The sequence below is a fragment of the Pseudophryne corroboree genome, chromosome 11, assembly GCF_028390025.1.
Source record: "Pseudophryne corroboree isolate aPseCor3 chromosome 11, aPseCor3.hap2, whole genome shotgun sequence".
Taxonomy (NCBI): domain Eukaryota; kingdom Metazoa; phylum Chordata; class Amphibia; order Anura; family Myobatrachidae; genus Pseudophryne; species Pseudophryne corroboree.
The window spans coordinates 132232800-132251865 of record NC_086454.1 but is presented as its reverse complement, the minus strand read 5'-3'; the positions used below and the strand labels follow the sequence as shown (position 1 = coordinate 132251865).

At 46.5% G+C, this 19066-nt stretch overlaps 1 protein-coding gene across 2 annotated transcripts in view; it reads right to left on the bottom strand.

The window, feature by feature from the left end:
- Nucleotides 1-19066, bottom strand: part of SCYL1 (SCY1 like pseudokinase 1) — a 179565-nt gene that overhangs the window by 51977 nt on the left and 108522 nt on the right. For both annotated transcript variants that reach the window (XM_063944813.1, XM_063944814.1), the window contains exon 16: nt 2410-2667. In XM_063944813.1, the coding sequence (XP_063800883.1) occupies nt 2410-2667 (258 nt within the window). The remainder of the gene's footprint in view (nt 1-2409; nt 2668-19066) is intronic.

The following is a 19066-nucleotide window of genomic DNA, read 5'->3' as shown; positions in this document are numbered from 1 at the left end:
AAGGCTGTGAGGGAATATAAGGCAAATAATTTGATTTACCAGCTGTAGCTGTGGAGACTAGGTCCGAGAGACCTTCCCCAAACAATTCCTCACCCTTGTAAGGTAAAACCTCCATATGCCTCTTTGAGTCGGCATCACCTGTCCATTGCCGGGTCCATAGGACTCATCTAGCAGAAATCGACATAGCGTTGATTCTAGAACCCAGTAGACTAATGTCTCTTTGAGCGTCTCTCACATATAAGACAGCATCTTTTATATGCCCTAGGGTCAATAAAATGGTATCCTTATCTAGGGTCTCAATTTCCGCTGATAAGGTATCTGTCCATGCTGCTACAGCGCTACAAACCCAGGCCGACGCAATTGCCGGTCTGAGTAAGGTACCAGAATGTGTGTATATGGACTTCAAGGTAACCTCCTGCTTGCGGTCAGCAGGATCCCTGAGGGTAGCCGTATCTTGGGATGGCAGCGCTACCTTTTTGGATAAGCGTGTCAATGCTTTGTCTACCCTAGGGGACAATCCTGTCCGTTGGCGGGAAAGGATACGCCATAAGAATCCTTTTGGGAATCTGCAGTTTTTTGTCTGGAGATTCCCAAGCTTTTTCACATAATTCGTTCAACTCATGTGAGGAGGGAAAGGTTACCTCAGGTTTCTTTCCCTTATACATGTGTACCCTCGTGTCAGGGACAGGGGGCTCCTCTGTGATATGCAAAACATCTTTTATTGCAATAATCATATATCGAATACCTTTAGCCACTTTTGGCTGTAACTTTGCATCATCGTAGTCGACACTGGAGTCAGAATCCGTGTCGGTATCTATGTCAACTATTTGGGATAGTGGGCGCTTTTGAGACCCCGAAGGTCCCTGCGACATAGGGACAGACATGGGTTGACTCCCTGGCTGTTCCCTAGCTTCAGCTTTGTCTAATCTTTTGTGCAATAAATTTACATTAGCACTTAAAACATTCCACATATCCATCCAGTCAGGTGTCGGCGTTGTCGACAGAGATACCACATTCATTTGCTCCCCCTCCTCCCTAGGCGAGCCTTCTACCTCAGACATGTCGACACACGCGTACCAACACACCACACACTCAGGGAATCCTCTTATCTGAAGACAGTTCCCCCACAAGGCCCTTTGGAGAGACAGAGAGAGCGAGTATGCCAGCACACACCCAGCGCTATATGACCCAGGAAAACACACAATAAATATATGTTTACCCAGTAGCGCTGTTATATATATATATATATATATATATATATATATGCGCCAAATTATGTGCCCCCCCTTCTTTAAAACCCCCTTTCACCGTGGAATAAGCAGGGGAGAGTCCAGGGAGCTTCCTCTCAGCGCTGTGCTGTGGAGAAAATGGCGCTGGTGAGTGCTGAGGGAGAAGCCCCGCCCCCTCGGCGGCGGGCTTCTGTCCCGCTCAAATATACAAAAAAACTGGCGGGGGCTCTTTATATATACAGTGCCCAGCTGTATATATATATATGTTTTTTCCAAAGAGAGGTTCATATGCTGCCCAGGGCGCCCGCCCTGCACCCTTACAGTGACTGCCGTGTGTGAGGTGTATGGGAGCAATGGCGCACAGCTTTATTGCTGTGCGTTACCTCAGTGAAGATCATGAAGTCTTCTGCCGCCTCTGATGTCTTCTTTTCTTCTCATACTCACCCGGCTTCTATCTTCCGGCTCTGCGAGGAGGACGGCGGCGCGGCTCTGGGACGGACAGCGAGGGTGAGACCTGCGTACCGATCCCTCTGGAGCCAATGGTGTCCAGTAGCCTAAGAAACAGAGCCTAGCATTAAAGTAGGTCTGTTTCTCTCCCCTCAGTCCCTCGATGCAGGGAGTCTGTTGCCAGCAGGCTCCCTGAAAATAGAAAACCTAACAAATATACTTTCTGACAGGGAACTCAGGAGAGCTCCCTGAAATGCACCCAGTCTCCTCTGGGCACAGTAGTAAACTGAGGTCTGGAGGAGGGGCATAGAGGGAGGAGCCAGTGCACACCCATACCTAAAGTCTTTCATAAAGTGCCCATGTCTCCTGCGGAGCCCGTCTATCCCCATGGTCCTTACGGAGTCCCCAGCATCCTCTAGGACGTAAGAGAAAACACAGGCATCTTGGGAGTATGGAGGAGAAGGAGGGTTACTAAATATTTAAATGTGCCTATCCCAAGAGTACTCCAGTGCCCCCTATGGATTCAAAGAAAAGGATTTATCTGGCAAGTACCAAAATCCAATTTTTCAGAGCAACAATTATTTTCACCTACTAGTTTTATTTACTCTGTACTGTACACTATGTGACTGTTCTGTACACTACATAACCAGTAGTCATATTTGAAGTTCTTACAACTGTACTAATAAATATTGAATGTAACGTCCCGTTTATTGCTAATGGATGTTTCAGTTACCTGGTTGGCTTTCTCTGAAGCAACTGAGAAGAAGTCCACGTGTTTTCCACCACCACCTGCACTGTCCCAGTTGTATTCACTGGCTGGTCTTGTGCCTTCTGGGTGGGAGACTTTTGATGGGGTTTTAGTTTTGTTGTCGGAAAGAGTCTGGAAAGCATCATCCCATCCCCAGCTGTCTTCAGAGGGTGAGGTCCTGGCATCAGCAAGCCTCTGGCTTGTCCCACTATGTGGTTTGTTTCTGGAGGATGAATGTGAAATCTGAATAAAGAAACCAAGAAAGTTTAAAGTATAGATTATCTGTTTACTTGCAGTAAAATCATTAAGTCAATGACAGAAAAAGCATTATGTGTTAGCCGAAACACGCAACTTAACCATAGAAACTGAAAAGTACTATGTAACTGAGAAAGCTTCCCAAGTGCTCCAAAGGGGTTATGTCGCATAAGCACAACATTTGCCACCATTTTCAAATGACAAGAGCATGAGAGTGTGTGTATTATACATGAGTGTGACAGTGTGTATGTATTATGCATGAGTGTGTGTGTGTGTGTATGTGTTATACATTAGTCTAACTGTATTAACAGGTGTGCCCGTGTGTGTTATGCATGAGTGACTGTGTGTACATTATGCATGCGAGTGTGACAGTGTGTGTATTATGCATTAGAGTGACAATGTGCATTATGCATGTGTGTGACTGTATGTGTATTACGCATTTGTGACTGTGTGTTATGCATGAGAGTGTGACAGTGTGTGTGTGTGTGTGTGTGTGTGTATTATACATGAGTGTGACTGTATTAAATGTGTGACTGTGTGTGTATTATGCATGAGAGTGTTCCAGTGTGTGTGTGTGTGTGTGTGTGTGTAATATGCATGATTGTGTGTATTATGCATGAGTGTGACAGTGTGTGTATTATGCATGAGAGTGACAGTGTGTGTGTGCATTATGCGTGAGAGTGACAGTGTGCAATATGAGTGTGAGTGTGTGTATTATGCATGAGTGTGACAGTGTGTGACTGTATTAAACGTGTGATTTATGCATGAGAGTGACTGTGTGTAATATGCATGAGTGTGTGTAGATTATGCATTAGAGTGACAGTGTGTTTGAGACAGTGTGTACAGTGTGTGTGTGTGTGTGTGTTATGCATAAGAGGGACAGAGTGTGTGTATTATGCATGACTGTGACTGTATTAAACGTTTGACAGTGTGTAATATGCATGAGAGTGTGACAGTGTGTGTATTATGCATGAGTGTGTGTGTGTATTATGCATGTGTGACAGTGTGTGTGCATTAGTGGGTGTGTATTATGCATAAGAGTACGACAACGTTTTATGTATGAATGTCACAATGTATGTGTGTGACAGCGTGTGTGTATTATGCAAAAGTGTGTGTATTATGCATGAGTCTGAGAGTGTGTGTGTATTATACTTGAGTGTGACTGTGTATGTATTGTGCATGAGAGTGCGACTGTGTGTGTGTGTGTGTGTGTGTGTGTGTATATGAATTATCCATGAGAGTGTGACTGTGTGTTTGTCCGTGTATTATGCATTGGAGGGTGTGTGTATTATGCATGAGAGTGTAACAGGGTTTGTGTGTATGTATTATGTATGACCGTGTATTATGCATGAGTGTGTGACAGTGTGTGTGTGTGTTACAGGCTTACTATACTATGTGGGACACTCACAAATTACACAGTTTCTATGGGTGATTAAAACCAGGTGAAATGCAGGCTTGAATTACACGATTGTTCCAGTTTAAAGGGATAGTATGGTAAGCCTAGTATATTATGTATGTGACAATGGGGCAGATGTATTAAGCCTGGAGAAGGGAGAAGTGCAAGGTGATAACGCACCAGCCAGTCAGCTCCTGTCAATTTACATATTGGAGCTAATTGGCTGCTGCGTTATCACCTTGCACTTATCACTGCTTTATCACTTCTTCATGCCTTCTCCAGGCTTAATACATCTGCCCCAGTGTGTGGCCCAGACGAAGTTCAAACCTAGGCAAAAACCTAATTCTGGTCAAACTACACCACCATGCCAATTGTAGATATTCAGCCTTGAGCTCATGCTAGTCCATATAAAATAGGATTTTGGTACTTACCAGATAAATCCTTTTCTTTGAATCCACAGGGGGCACTGGAGTACTCTTGGGGGGTGGTCTTCAGTATGCCGAATGTCGGGATCCCGGCGCACAGTATACCGGCGCCGGGATCCCGACACCCGGCATACCGACAGCTATTCTCCCTTGTGGGGGTCCACGACCCACCTGGAGAAAGAATAAATAGCGTGGCGCGCCTAGCGCGTCACGTGCCCGCAGCGTGGAGAGCCCGCAAGGGGCTCCTTTGCGCTCGCCACACTGTCGGTATGTCGGCAGTCGGGCTCCCGACGTTGGGATATGGACGGGGCGTTAGCATGATAGGCACATTTAAATATTTAAATTAGTAACTCTCCACCCCCTCCATACTCCCAAGATACCTCAGTGTTTTTTACTGAGCCGAACAGGAGCGATAGAGAAGATGAACAATAGAGAATTACAAATAACATTATAACTTAACGGACAACAATGAAGTTGACATAACGTAACGAACAACTAAACTGTTAACACAATAATCAATATCACCTGAACATTGAACAAGTCGGTGAGAATGTGCTACCATAAGATCTACTGAACTTACCACAAGACCAGTAAAACTGCTCTGGGTGGGCGTCCAGTGCCCCCTGTGGATTCAAAGAAAAGGATTTATCTGGTAAGTACCAAAATCCTATTTTCTTTTTCATCCACTAGGGGTCACTGGAGTACTCATGGGACGTACCAAAGTTTCCCCCTTGGGCGGGAGAGCTGTTTGGCACCTGTAACACTAGACGGCCAAAGCTAGATGCTGATGCCGCAAACGTATCAAACTTGTAAAAGCACACAAACGTGTGCACTGATGACCATGTAGCCGCACGGCAACGCTGCGTCGTAGAGGCTCCACGACCTGCTGCCCATGAAGTTCCCACAGAACGTGTGGAATGAGCCAAAACGGATGTAGGGGATTGTAGCCTAGCATGAAGGTAAGCCTGACGTTTGGTCAGCTTAATCCACCTGAACAAAGGTCTGCTTGGAAGCTGGCCAACCCATCTTGACTGCATCATAGAGAACAAACAATGTATCCATTTTACATACTGTAGACGTTCGGGCTACTTAAACGCAGAGCGCGCATACCACATCCAAAGTAGCTGGAGTTCCTGCATGTTCTGATAACACCGGAACTACGATTGGTTGATTGATGTGAAAAGAAGATACTACTTTTGGTAGGAAAGCGGGATTCGTCCGAAGTTCCGCTCTATCATCATGAAACAGCAAATACGGTGGCTTGCATGACAAGGCACCCAATTCTGAAACACGCCTTGCTGAAGCTAAGGCTAGCAGAAAAACTGTTTTCCAAGTGAGAAACTTAACATCCACCTGTTGTAAGGGTTCAAAACGTGAAGACTGTAAAAAGTCTAACACTAGATTCAAGTCCCATGGCGCTGTAGGTGGTATAAATGGAGGTTGTACTCTGAGGACACCTTGCAGGAAAGTGTGTACAGCTGGCAAAAGAGCCACATGCCTTTGAAAGTAAATTGACAAGGCAGAGACCTGCACCTTTAGTGTAGATAAAACGCAGTCCTCCATCTAACCCAGTTTGTAAAAATAGCAAGAGACAGGATAACTTGAAAGATAAGAGGGCGGTTTCAACAGCCACTCCGTCAAACGCAGCCGTGCTAAATCGGGGTAAAGGAACGGACCCTGTTGTAACAGGTCCGGACGTAGCAGGAGCGGCCAAGGATAGCCTGCGAGTAGCCCGCGGAGATCCGAGAACCATGCTCTCCGAGGCCAATGAGGCGTCACTAGTAGGACTGTCGTGGACTCTCGGTTGATCCACTTTAGTATCCAAGGAAGCAGCGGAAACGGTGGAAAACAGATACACGAGGCTGTACGGCCACGCGATCGTGAGAGCATCCACTGCCACTGCCTTTGGATATCTTGTTCTGGACACATACTGGGATGTTTAATGATTTTGGTGAGATGCCATTAGATCCACCTGTGGGTAACCCCCACCGCTGGACCAACAACTGGAACACTTCTGGATTCAATGCCCATTCTCCTGGATGAAAATCCTGACGGCTGTGATAATCTGCCTCCCAGTTGTCCACTCTCGGAATGAACACTGCCGACAATATCCCCTGGTGATGTTCGGCCCAATTGAGGTTTCGAGCAACTTCGAGTTCCTCCTTGTTTGTTGATGTATGCGACCGCCGTCGCGTTGTCTGACTGAACCTGGACAGTCTGAGACCGGAGCATGTGCACTGCTTGTCGCAGCGCGTTGTAAATTGCCCCGAGTTCCAGGACATTTATTGACAGTAATCTTTCTTGGTCTGACCAGAGACCCTGAAGCTGACAATTTTGGACCACTGCTCCCCAACCTCTGAGACTTGCGTCCATCGTTAGAATTATCCAATTCCAGACTACGAACCATTTCCCTGCGGTGAGATTGTGTACTTGGAGCCACTACAGTAGAGATACTCAGGCCCGTGGAGACAACCGCACCATCTTGTGAATTGGTAGATGCGAGCCTGACCACTGTGCGAGAACATCCAGTTGAAAAGGACGTGAGTGCAATCTTCCGAACTGGAGCGCTTCGAAAGACGCCACCATCTTTCCTAATAGTCGAATGCACAAATGCACCAAGACTGTCCGTGGTTTGAGCACTAACTGTACCAGATGACGAATACTTTGTACCTTCTGTTCTGGCAGGTAAATTCGTTTATCCACCATATCGAGAATCATTCCTAGGAATTGAAGTCTTTGAGACGGAATCAGGTTTGATTTCTTGAAGTTGACAATCCAACTGTGCTGAACTAGAACATTGGGTGTAATTCTGAGTTGATCGCATCAGGAACTTTGTTAGCAGTTGGGCAAAACCATGTGCACTGCAGGGGGGCAGATATAACATGTGCAGAGAGAGTTAGATTTGGGTGGGGTGTGTTCAATCTGCAATCTAAATTGCAGTGTAAAAATAAAGCAGCCAGTATTTACCCTGCACAGAAACAAAATAACCCACCCAAATCTAACTCTCTCTACTAATGTTATATCTGCCTCATCTGTAGTACACATGGTTTTGCCCAACTGCTAACAAAGCTCCTGCTGCGATCAATTCAGAATTACCCCCATTGTACGTTAGCAAGGCATGCTGAAGGAGTATCTGTTGAGACGGAGCTTTGATGAGCCGATCATCTAAGTACGGAACTATTATCACTCCCAGGGATCTGAGATGAGCTATCATCACAGACATCACTTTGGTACATACCCGAGGCGCTGACGAAAGGCCAAACGGTAGAGCCTGAAATTGATAATGGTTTTGCTGTACTGCAAACCTTAAGTACATCTGATGCGGTGGCCAAATTGGAATGTGCATGTATGCATCCTTGAGATCCAGCGCAACCATGAATTCCTGTGGCTCTAAACCTGAAATTACTGACCGCAGGGATTCCATCCTGAATCTGTAGTAAGTGATGTACTGATTGAGCCCCTTTAGGTTCAATATCGGTCTGACAGAGCCATCCGGCTTTGGTACTACAAAAAGACTGGAATAATAACCTTGACCCTGTTGGTGAACTGGAACCGGGATCAAAACTGCTGAATCTAGTAGAGACTGAATCGCGGTCTGCAGAACCGCCTTCTTGTCTTCTGACACAGGCAGACCTCTCTTGAAAAAGCGCTGTGGTGGGAGACAATCAAACTCTATTTTGTAACCTTATAACACGAAATTGCGGATCCACCCATCTGTGGATGTCTGAAACCACAACAAATGGAACGTCTGAAGGCGTGCCCCCACAACTGAAGATACAAGATGGGCTGGGAGCCAGTCATGCCACTGGCTTGTCGGTGGTCTTAGCGTCCTGACGACGGTTGGTGTTTTGTTGAAAACCACGTCCTCTACCACGTCTACTGTGTGTGGTTGTTACTCGAGCACGGCCTCGAAAGGACTGAGGTCTAAAGGATTTGAACGCTGGTCCTGAATATTTTAGTTTAGGAGCCTGTGTAGGCAATGGTAGGAAAACAGATTTCCCCCCCCCCCGTGGCCTGAGAAATCCATTTGTCCAATTCAGGACCAAACAACATCTCGCCAGCGTAAGGCAATGCTTCTATTCCTCGTTTGGACTAACCTGGCTGACTTCCATAGAAGCTGTACATTGATACTCAGCAGATTCACAGATGTGATCAGCAAGAAGTATAAGGTGGTCGTCTTGTAGGGCTGACCTGAGCTGTGTTATCCATGTAATTACAGCCTTATTTACCCAAATTCCAACCAAAGCAGGCCTAAGCAACACCCCTACTGCTGTATAAATTGACTTTAGCATAGATTCTAGCTTACACTCTGATGGTCTTTAAGCGTAGTAGCAGTTGGTACTGGAATGGTTAACTTTAGAAAGTTTTGACACCGACAAATCCACCGTAGGAGGATTCTCCCATTTAGATGTCATAGACTCTGGAAACGGGTAACTAGACAGAAACCGGCGAGGTACAGAAAACAGTTTATCCAGATTTTCTTCCATGCCTCTGTTAACTGCTCATTAAGAGACTCTGAAAAAGGAAAACACACCGGAGATCTCTGTCGTTTAGCAAATAACACTACATCATTTGAAAGAGGTTCTTCAGTCTCTGAAAAATTTAGAGTCTGACGTACTGCCCTGATGAGATTATCAATGGCCGGGCTGTCAGTATCCTCACTATCCGAGTCCTGGCCCATTCACCCTCCTCATGTTCCTCTTGAGATATGAGGTCTGGCATGGAATCGTCTGAATGCAACATAGCAGAAACTGGTAAATTATAAGACAAATGATAACTATCTTTGTGACCCGAACTAGACTTGGACCTTTGCAAAGTCCTAGACATGTCCAGAGACCCCTTCGGTATCTCCGGCGGTCTCACTCGTGCCTCAGATCTAGTCGCCTCACGCTCCTTTCGAGCGGCGGCTAATTCCGATTTTAACCCAGACATTACATCCGCTAGCATTGCCCACGGAGGATCAGAAGAAGAAATCGTATTTGTAGCTGTATTTACAAAACATACTGTGCATGTGATAGATGCATCAGCTAATACACTCTCACAGACATTGCTAAGCTGCTTTTTTGATTTTGTAGGTGCCTTACTCATTATGTACACAGAAAAACAAGTATACAAGTACAGACAAGTCCCACGACTCAGTAAAAATGTTACTAAAAGGTGTATACGGCCGATGTGCAGTTCCCCCAGCCATGTGCTTTCATGTTATACATGTATAAGAAACCACATTGTCAGGTTATACTAACACAGTTATCATACAACCAGATTATGCATAACCTATTTTTAAATAGACATCCCTCTTATTTATTACAGGCTTAATACCCAGATATGAGGGACAACACTACTACTCAGAGCCGTGGCACTGCGAGGTATAATGCTCATCCCCCCCTCAGCCCCCGCGATCTCCCCCTGTGCAGCATCGCTGCTTGTAGCGCTGGCAGACCGCAGCAGCAGTGAGATCTGTCCACGGTCTGATTAATGACTGAGCTGATCGTGGACACTGTCCGCGGCAGAGCTCTTCCCCCCCTCTCCCGCTGTGATCACCTAGCTGGAGCCGGAGAGCAGATGGAGCAGGGGTACGGAGGCAGACGCCCAGCGGCAGCAGCTCCCGCCGTGATCACCTAGCAGGAGCCGGAGAGCAGAGGGAACCAGGGTGGCAGCGTGGCTGTCCACGGCTGGGCTGAGAAGCGGGCCACGGGAGGCAGGAAGCTTGGGAGCGCTGCGGGTGCCATGGGGCAGTGGGACATACATTATGCACACAGCGGAGCGGCAGCATGATGACCGCCCCGATCCCCCAGCAAATCACATTAAAGGAGTGTAAGCAGTGTGAGCTGCCTGTCACCTTATTCCAGTGGAGGCTATGACGGGGCTTCTGTAGCAAGCTCTGTTCAGCTCCCTGAGCAGTCTCAGGCTGCAATCAGCACAGGTGCGTGTGGTCTATGGCGGTGCTCCTCTCTGAGCGCCGACAAGCCAATAGCTGCATGCAGCAGCACCAACAATCAGGGTCCCAAGCTTCTTTATAAGCTGGGAAGGGATTGTGTGTGAAAAAGAAAGAGAAAATTGAAAAATGAAAGTAAAAAAATAGAAACAACGTGAAGATTGTCCACGTGTGCTCTATCCTGATTGAGCACAGAAAAAACACTGAGGTATTCTTGGGAGTATGGAGGGGGTGGAGTTACTAATTTAAATATTTAAATGTGCCTATCCTGCTAACGCCCCGTCCATATCCCAAGAGTACTACAGTGACCCCTAGTGGATGAAAAAGAAAATCTGTTATTGTTTAAGATTAGAGAGTGCCACTATTTGCTCTATTGTGTTTCATAGAAATATCATATGGTTGGTGGTCAATTACAAGTGAGGACAAGAAGCCTGCAAGCCACAGTACTCAGTATGTATGTGTGTGTATATAAATGCTGGATTACTTACTTTGTCAAATGAAGGTTTGTTTGAAAATTGGTTCCAGAGTGCATGGTACAATCCTGTCATGACTAAATGCTATCTATGGTAATTTGTGGTTTTTAAATTAGTGATGAGCGGGTTCGGTTTTACTCGGTTTTACTCGGTTCTCAAAACAGAACCTTATGGGCTATCCAAAACACGTGACATCCGTGAGCCAATAAAATGCCGTTTTGAGAACCGAGTAAAACCGAGTAAAACCGAACCCGCTCATCACTAGTTTTTATCTTTTACTTACTTTGCGTTTTAGTGAGGGGCTGTGAACCCAAATATAGCCAGGTGTGATCAGACGTACTCAAACAGTTGCCTCTTGAAATAGCTCCCTCCCTGCTACAATTTGAAAAGAAACCTCCCACGTTTGTACAGTTAGATCTACTATTTGCACATTTACATATCAGGGACTTAGGGGGACATGTACTAAGCAGTGATAAAAGTAGAGAAGTGAGCCAGTGGAGAAGTTACCCATGGCAACCAATCAGCATCGACGTAACATTTTAGATGCAAAAAAAAACCTGAAAACAATAAAACTTGGCAAGCATGTGAACATAGAACCAGGTGGACTCTGACATAACTGTCCCGCTGAGACCCCATGCTGCGCAATCCAGGAAGCACTCACCTCTCTACAACAAATGTGCCGACACCAGCCCTGTTAGCAGTCTGCCCCAAGCCATAGTAAACCAGGAGAATGGCTGAGCGGATCCACAGCACAATAGTCTGTTCCCCACTGGCCACTCGTGTTTATTCATACCAGAGGCAAATCTGTGCACCTAACCAAGGAAGTTCTTTCCAAACACAGACCACAAGCATCAACCACATCCAGGAAAGGAAATATGATATAAAGTATCACAAGGAAGCGCTTACATAAAAAGTATACATTTGTCTCAGACAATTTCTTATATAACAACAATTTAAAAATAAAGTGCATGGATTCTAAAAACAATGTATAACACTGCTGATATTAAAACCGCTGCAACACATATTAGCCAAATGGTATACCCTTATGAAGTCCACAGAAGGATTATAATTCAAGTGGTATTCCACTATAATGCTCACAGCTCAAGATCACATGGCGCAAAAGTTCCAAAGAGAACTAGAATAAAGATGCTTGTGCGAGTGCGGTTTAGCTCAGCTAGAGCCGTAGAGCATGCACTGTGCTACCACCTCCCCAACCGCCTGATGGTTTGTAGCTCACCACTGGTTCCATATAGTCTCAGCGAGACCGGCAGTCAGTGTGCAGGGTCCGTGATTAGATGTGGGATCGGCAGTGTCAGCTCGATTGATGGGGAGGGAGGGAGGGAGGGAGGGAGGGCGGGCGCAGCTCTCGGCTGAACGGCTGTGGCGAGTGCCGCTGATGCAGAAGCTCCGGCTGTGTGGATGGGTTAGTTGGCATCTAGAAGCTGGTGAAGGCAGCGTGGCGGGTCCTTAACGCGTTTCTCCGTTAGCCCCAACAACGGTTTCATCAGAAGCCTGTCCAACGCTGATTGGACAGGAGAATCCTTCGCCCGAATTCAGAGTCCTGAGAGGCAAAGGTATCAAAGGCATAATGTCTAATGAATGTGTTAAAGGAAGACCATGTGGCTGCCTTACATATCTGTTCAGGTGAAGCACCACGTTGTGGTGCCCATGACGGACCTACCTTACGAGTAGAGTGAGCAGAGACATTAGACAGAATAGGGAGATCAGCTTGAGAATATGCTTCTGAAATAGTTATCCGGAGCCACCTCGCCAGTGTCTGCTTGTCAGCAGCCAATCCTCTCTTGTAAACTCCGTAGAGAACGAAGAGAGTGTCTGTCTTTCTGATGGCACTGGTACGATCGACGTAGATCCTTAAAAGCATAGAGTACGTCCAATGGTGCATCTCCTGCAGAAAAGTCTTGTCCTTGAAAAGCCGGTAAACTGTCTTTGTTAAGGTGGAATTTAGACACCTTAGGAAGATAACCAAATTTGGTTCTGGGAACAGCTCTATCTGGATGAAATATCAGAAAAGGGGGCGACATAACAATGCCCCTAAGTCTGAAACTCTTCTAGCTGAAGCAATAGCCTGTTGAAAGAGAACTTTAGCTGTCAACCATTTAAGATCCACTTGCTTCAGTGGTTCAAATGGGGCAACTTGAAGCACCTTTAGGACTAAACTTAGATCCAAGGAGCAGTAGGAGGAACAAAAGGAGGTTGGATGTGAAGCATTTCTTGGAAAAAACTGTGAACCTCCTGCGGGCTAGCAATTTTCTTTTGAAACCATACAATCAATGCTGACACCTGAACTCTCAAGGAAGCCACCATTAAACATTTGTCCATTCCTGCCTGAGGGAATGCTAGGACTCTGGAAACTCTAAAAGACCTAGGGTCAAATTTCCTGTCACCAGGGCCACCATCAAGGGAGTGCTGGGGGGCACAACTGTCCCGGGCCCGGCTGCTCTAGAGAGTGGAGGGCCCGGGCCACATGCCACCCGCCACAGTCGGATTGGGTGGATCCCTCCCTCATAAGCAGCCGTGGCCCGTTCTCAGACAGTGACATCATCGCAGCCGCACTTTACATGCACTGATCGGCCAAGGCTAAGCTGTGTGCCTTTGAGTGTGTGTGGGCGGCAATGGAGGGGAGGTCCAGCCGGGGGACTGCTTAGCAAGAGCAGCAGGGGCGGCGCAGCGTGCATCTCCCGGCCCAGCCCCATAGCCCCTTAACAGACAGCTGATAGCTCTGCAGGACAGCCGGGCCAATAGCCGTTCCTACCTCCCAGCTGGCCTGAATGACAGCAGCTGCAGCCAATCAGCCACCACCAAATACAGCCCCCTCACTTTTTTGATGGCTGACGGCGGAGCCAGCCAATCAGCGGCTGGCACTGCTGAGGCTGAACAACCACTAGCACGAATAGCAACGTCCTCCTGACTCCCGGATGTTATTACACCTCAGTCACCCTGCTGAGTGTCGTTTGAGATCCTGTGCGGTGTTTCAGGTACCAGCAGTACCAGTTTTCAAGACCTCGGGGTGTAAAACCCATTAGTTTGCATGAGTGGCTTGACGACTGAGAAAATCCGCTTCCCAGTTTAGGACTCCCGGAATGAACACTGCGGACACGCCTGGATGATGAAGTTCTGCCCACTTTAACTTGTGACTTACCTCCTTCATTGCTTTTTGGCTGCGAGTTCCTCCCTGATGATTGAGGTACGCTACTGCTGTTGCATTGCCCGAGCAAATTTTAACTGGTTTCCCATGAAGAATGTCCTTTGCCTAAATGAGTGCCATATATATGGCCCGAAGTTCCAATATATTTATTGGCATGCAAATTTCTTCCTTGGTCCACTGCCCTTGGAAGCAACTTCTTTCTGACACTGCTCCCCAGCCCTGAAGACTGGCATCTGTTGTCAGAGCCTCCCAATCCGAGATCCAAAAGGGTCTCCCTTTGTCCAGATGGGATGTCTGTAGCCACCAAGCTAATGACCTCTTTACTTCCAGAGGAAAGACTATAGTCTGAGTTTTTGTTGTCTGATGTAACCCATTCCATTTGGAAAGGATCAGACGTTGTAGAGGCCTCGAATGGAATTGAGCATACTTCACCATGTTGAACGTCGACACCATAGATCCCATCACACGCATCGCTGCGTGAATGGATACCCTTTGACTGTGTAGCAGCTCCTGAATCCTTGACTGTATTGTGGATATTTTGTTCAGAGGTAAAATTACTCTCTAAAGACCCGAATCCAATACAGCCCCCAAGTGTGTCATCCATTGTGATGGAACAAGGGACGACTTTGCCCAATTTATGAGCCAACCGTGTCTCTGTAAACAAGCTATTGTCTGTTGCAGATGACACTGAAGCAATTCCTGAGATTGAGCCAGGATTAATAAATCGTCGAGGTATGGAAAAATCCTTATCCCCTGCCGAAGGAGATAAGCCGCCATTACCACCATAATTTTGGAGAACACTCTTGGAGCTGTGGTCAGTCCAAATGGTAGGGCCTGAAACAAAGTGTTGCTGGAGGATAGCAAACCTGAGATAGCACTGATGGGACTGTGCTATAGGAACATGCAGGTAAGCATTCTGGATATCAAGGGATACCATAAAATCCTTCGGCTCCATGGCCAAAATAATGGAACGTAAAGTCTCGATATGAAAACAAGGCACCCAAATGTACTTGTTTAGCACTTTGAGATTGAGTATAGGCCGAAACGAATAATTTGGCTTCTGGACTAGAAACTAGTTGGAATAAAAACCTTGTCCTCTTTGCGCAGGAGTAACTGAAATTATCACTCCTGATTGAAGAAACTTCTGAACTGTCTCTTGCAAGGCCCTGGCATTCATTTCCACTGAAGACGGGCTGGTACTAAAGAACCTTTGTGCGAGGGCGCTTCTTGAAGGCAAACTCATAACCGTGAGATACCACTTCTTGCACCCAGGCATCGGTGGTGGACTGCTGCCAGATGTGTGCAAAATTAAGAAGTCGGCCTCCCACCCTGAGATCCCCCAGGTTAAGGCCTGCACCATCAAGCTGATGGCTTATCTTCTGGCTTGGAAGCAGGCCCTCTAGTATCCCAATGCTTTTTAGTCTTACCAGACTTGTCAGATTGAGACTGTTTGCCATAACCCTTTCCGTTTGCTTTTCCCTGGGTCCGGAAGGGCTGAAAAGCTGGAAACCTAGATTTGTGTTTGTGTGTGGAAGGAAACTTCACTTTCTTGGAGTGTGCTTCTGACTCATAAATACTGTTTAATTCTTTCCCAAAAAGAATATCTTCAGTAAAAGGTAAAGACTCCAGAACTTTCTTTGACTCTGAGCCTTCCATGTAAGTAACCAAACAGCTCTGCATGCTGCTACTGCTGAGGCTGATGCTTGGTAGGCAATAGTACCCATATCCAAGGCTGCTTCTTCCATAAAAATAGCCGCCTGTTTAATATGTGCAATATGGGATTTTTGCTCTCTAGATGCCAATGAAAGATCATCCACCAATGCATCAGCCTAGGTTGCTACTGCTTTTGCCATCCAGGCTGAAGCCATGGCTGGTCTTTCAATTGCCCCAGACAAGGAGAAAATGTTTTTTAAAAAACCATCTACTTTCCTATCTGTAACATCATTTAATGATGTTGAAGGCAGAGGCAATGTAGATTTTCGCACCAATCGAATGGCATGCGTATCTACTTTGGTAGCCACCTCCCTTTTTAAACAGTCTTCAGCTGGAAGAGGATAATGGGAATTCCATTTCTTTGCAATTCTAAACTTCTTACTGGGTGTTACCTAAGCCTCTTGCATAATCTCTGTCAGCTGTTCTGACCCCGAAAATTCAGCCCTGATTGTTTTGGGATGTTTAAACACATGTGCCTTGTATTGTAACAGAGGCTCTGCTGTCTCCTCTAAGGATAGAATGGCTTTCATAGCACTAATAATTAGCTCAGGTACATCCACTGAGCTGGAACCTTCATCTTCATCTCTGTATGCAGATCCGTAATGCAAGGAAACCTCATCCTCTGAAGAGTCGCCATCTGAAACGTGTACACTGTGAAGATGTAGTTTCATGTCTGTGTGATTTACTTTCCACGGGCCTTTCAGCCTGTTTTTGTTGAAAGGCTGCAGGTTCGGGACTGGATGTGATAAACCCCAAGGGGAATGTTGCATGTAAGGGTTAACAGGATAACCGATCCCTGGTATAGGAGTTGGCATTATCCGCTCAGCTATATTGGATAATGTCTGTGTAAAAGAAGCCCATGGGGGTTCAACTTGAACCTGTGCCTGCCTTGGATTATTCAAGAAGCTTTGATGAAAGCTAAAACAATTTGCACATAATCTATTTTGAACCAGATCCTGAGAGGTTAACCCAGCTTTGCAAGACAAACATGAAATCAGTGTTGGTGCTCTCTTAGACGTGATCAACAAATCACACACCTGTACAGTGTTAACTATACAATTTGTGACTGAAATCACTTTAAAGCTTGTTAAAGTGACATACAGTATAATTCGATCCCTCCCTGCTTTGCACCAGCATTGAGGATCGGTTATACACAGAAACTGACAGAAATAGTAAAGTCAGCAATCACACTAGCAATCAGCCACATGTTATACAGTAGTATAATAAGCAATACGAGCACATATTCAACTACAGATACATTTCAAGTATGTAGGAGAAACATATTACTGCATTACCTTATATAGGAGTTTAAACGTATTCAGTCGCACAGCGAAAGAAACAGCAGCAATAGTTTACAGACTCATGTGCATCAGGCACTTATCCAACTACTCGTTCTTAATAATAGGTAGAGACTCAGGGACTAATTCAGTGTTGATTGCAGCAGCAAATTTGTTAGCAGTTGGGCAAAACCATGGGGGTAATTCAGAGTTGATCGCAGCAGCAAATTTGTTAGCAGTTGGGCAAAACCATGTGCACCGCAGGGGTGGCAGATATAACATGTGAAGAGAGAGTTAGATTTGGGTGGGGTGTGTTCAAACTGAAATCTAAATTGCAGTGTAAAAATAAAGCAGTCAGTATTTTCCCTGCACAGAAACAAAATAACCCACCCAAATCTAACTCTCTCTGCGCGTTGTATCTGCCCCGCCTGCAGTGCACATGGTTTTGCCCAACTGCTAACAAATTTGCTGCTGCGATCAACTCTGAATTACCCCCTTAGTGCTGTATCAGCTGGTTTAGGAGAATGGGATACAGGGAGACTTCACCCCGCTTACAGGATCGATCAATACATTAGTGAACGCTGAGTGGATCGAGACACCAATAGTGTACACAGACGCCCAAGTGAACACGATGTAACAGTCACACAGCTGCCTACGCTGCGACTGGGTCCTTTAGCTACACAGCGTCTCAGACAGAAGCGGGAAATCAGTTCATGGCGGGAAACTCGGAGGAAACTAGTCATGAACAAGGGGGAGGGGCGACCAGGGGAGTGTCTTACTCCCCACTGCTGACATCTACCTCAGGGATCGCAACCTCACACTATTTCCTGGAGCCTATGATCCCTGATGCCTAGCGCTGGTGCACCAAAGGTGGCAGTCGTGTCAGCGACTGTTCGGTAGTCTCCTTCCCGAAAACAGTGCGTCTATGTCTTGCGTCTCCCCCATTAAGCGGAACTGACGCCTTACCTTCTCCCCGTGCTCAGCCTGGTAACGTCAGCTGGACTTGCTAGTACATCCTTCAGAGACGCCAGCCAAAACAGCACTGTACACGTGGGTAAGCGTTGTCGCAACCCGTCGGAGAGTTGTTGGAGCGACTCTTGTAAGTGTAAGACGCTTTTTAGAAAACTCGCTGAAAAAACTTAAAATTATAAAAATAAATTAAATAACAAGCTTATGGCTGCCAAAATCAGCAGCCCAAAGATTGTGGTCCAGCTCCTGCCGCACCAACAAACAAAATTAATTGCCTGAGCAAGGAGGCAGGGATATAGGGGACTGGCCTGTTGCATTCTGGGAGGCCGAAAGCTTTTGATTGTTGGTGCCAATCCGGTGACGCTACTTCATATCCCAATGTTATCCTGTGGATAATCTGTGGACCCTGCAGGAGAAATTGGCAATAGAGGAAAGAGAACAGAACATTCACAGAAAACTCATGGTGTCCACCATGAAGGCTGTAGGGTCCCTGGATCGAGCACAAAACCTGTAAACCTTGCAGTTGTGCCAAGACCCCAGGAGGTCTACCTCTGACAGACCCTACTTCCAAACGAGCTGTTCAAAGATCCCCAGCTGAAGAGATCACTCGCCCTGTTGAGAAAGCCCACTTTCCAATTGTCCACCCTAGACGAACACAGAGCAAAATCGCTGGAGTGAACATCTCTGCTCAAGTCAGGATCTGGGCGGCGTCAACTATCATCCTGACACTTGGAATACCCCCTGGGGGTCAACACATGCCACAGTTGTGGCATTGTCTGATTGGAACCTAACCGGCCTGTTCACCAGGACAGACTGTATACTGGCCAGGTCAAGAAAAATGGCCCTCAGCTCCAGAACATTTATGGGAAGGGTGGACTCCTGCAGGAACCAAAGAACCTAAAGATGGAAGTGTAAGGTCACTGCTCCCCAAAACGCAAAGGAATGCATATGTGGTCACAGTGACCAAAGATGGAGTGACCAAGGACCGGCACTTGCACAGATTCTCCCTGACCAGCTACCACTGTAGGAACTG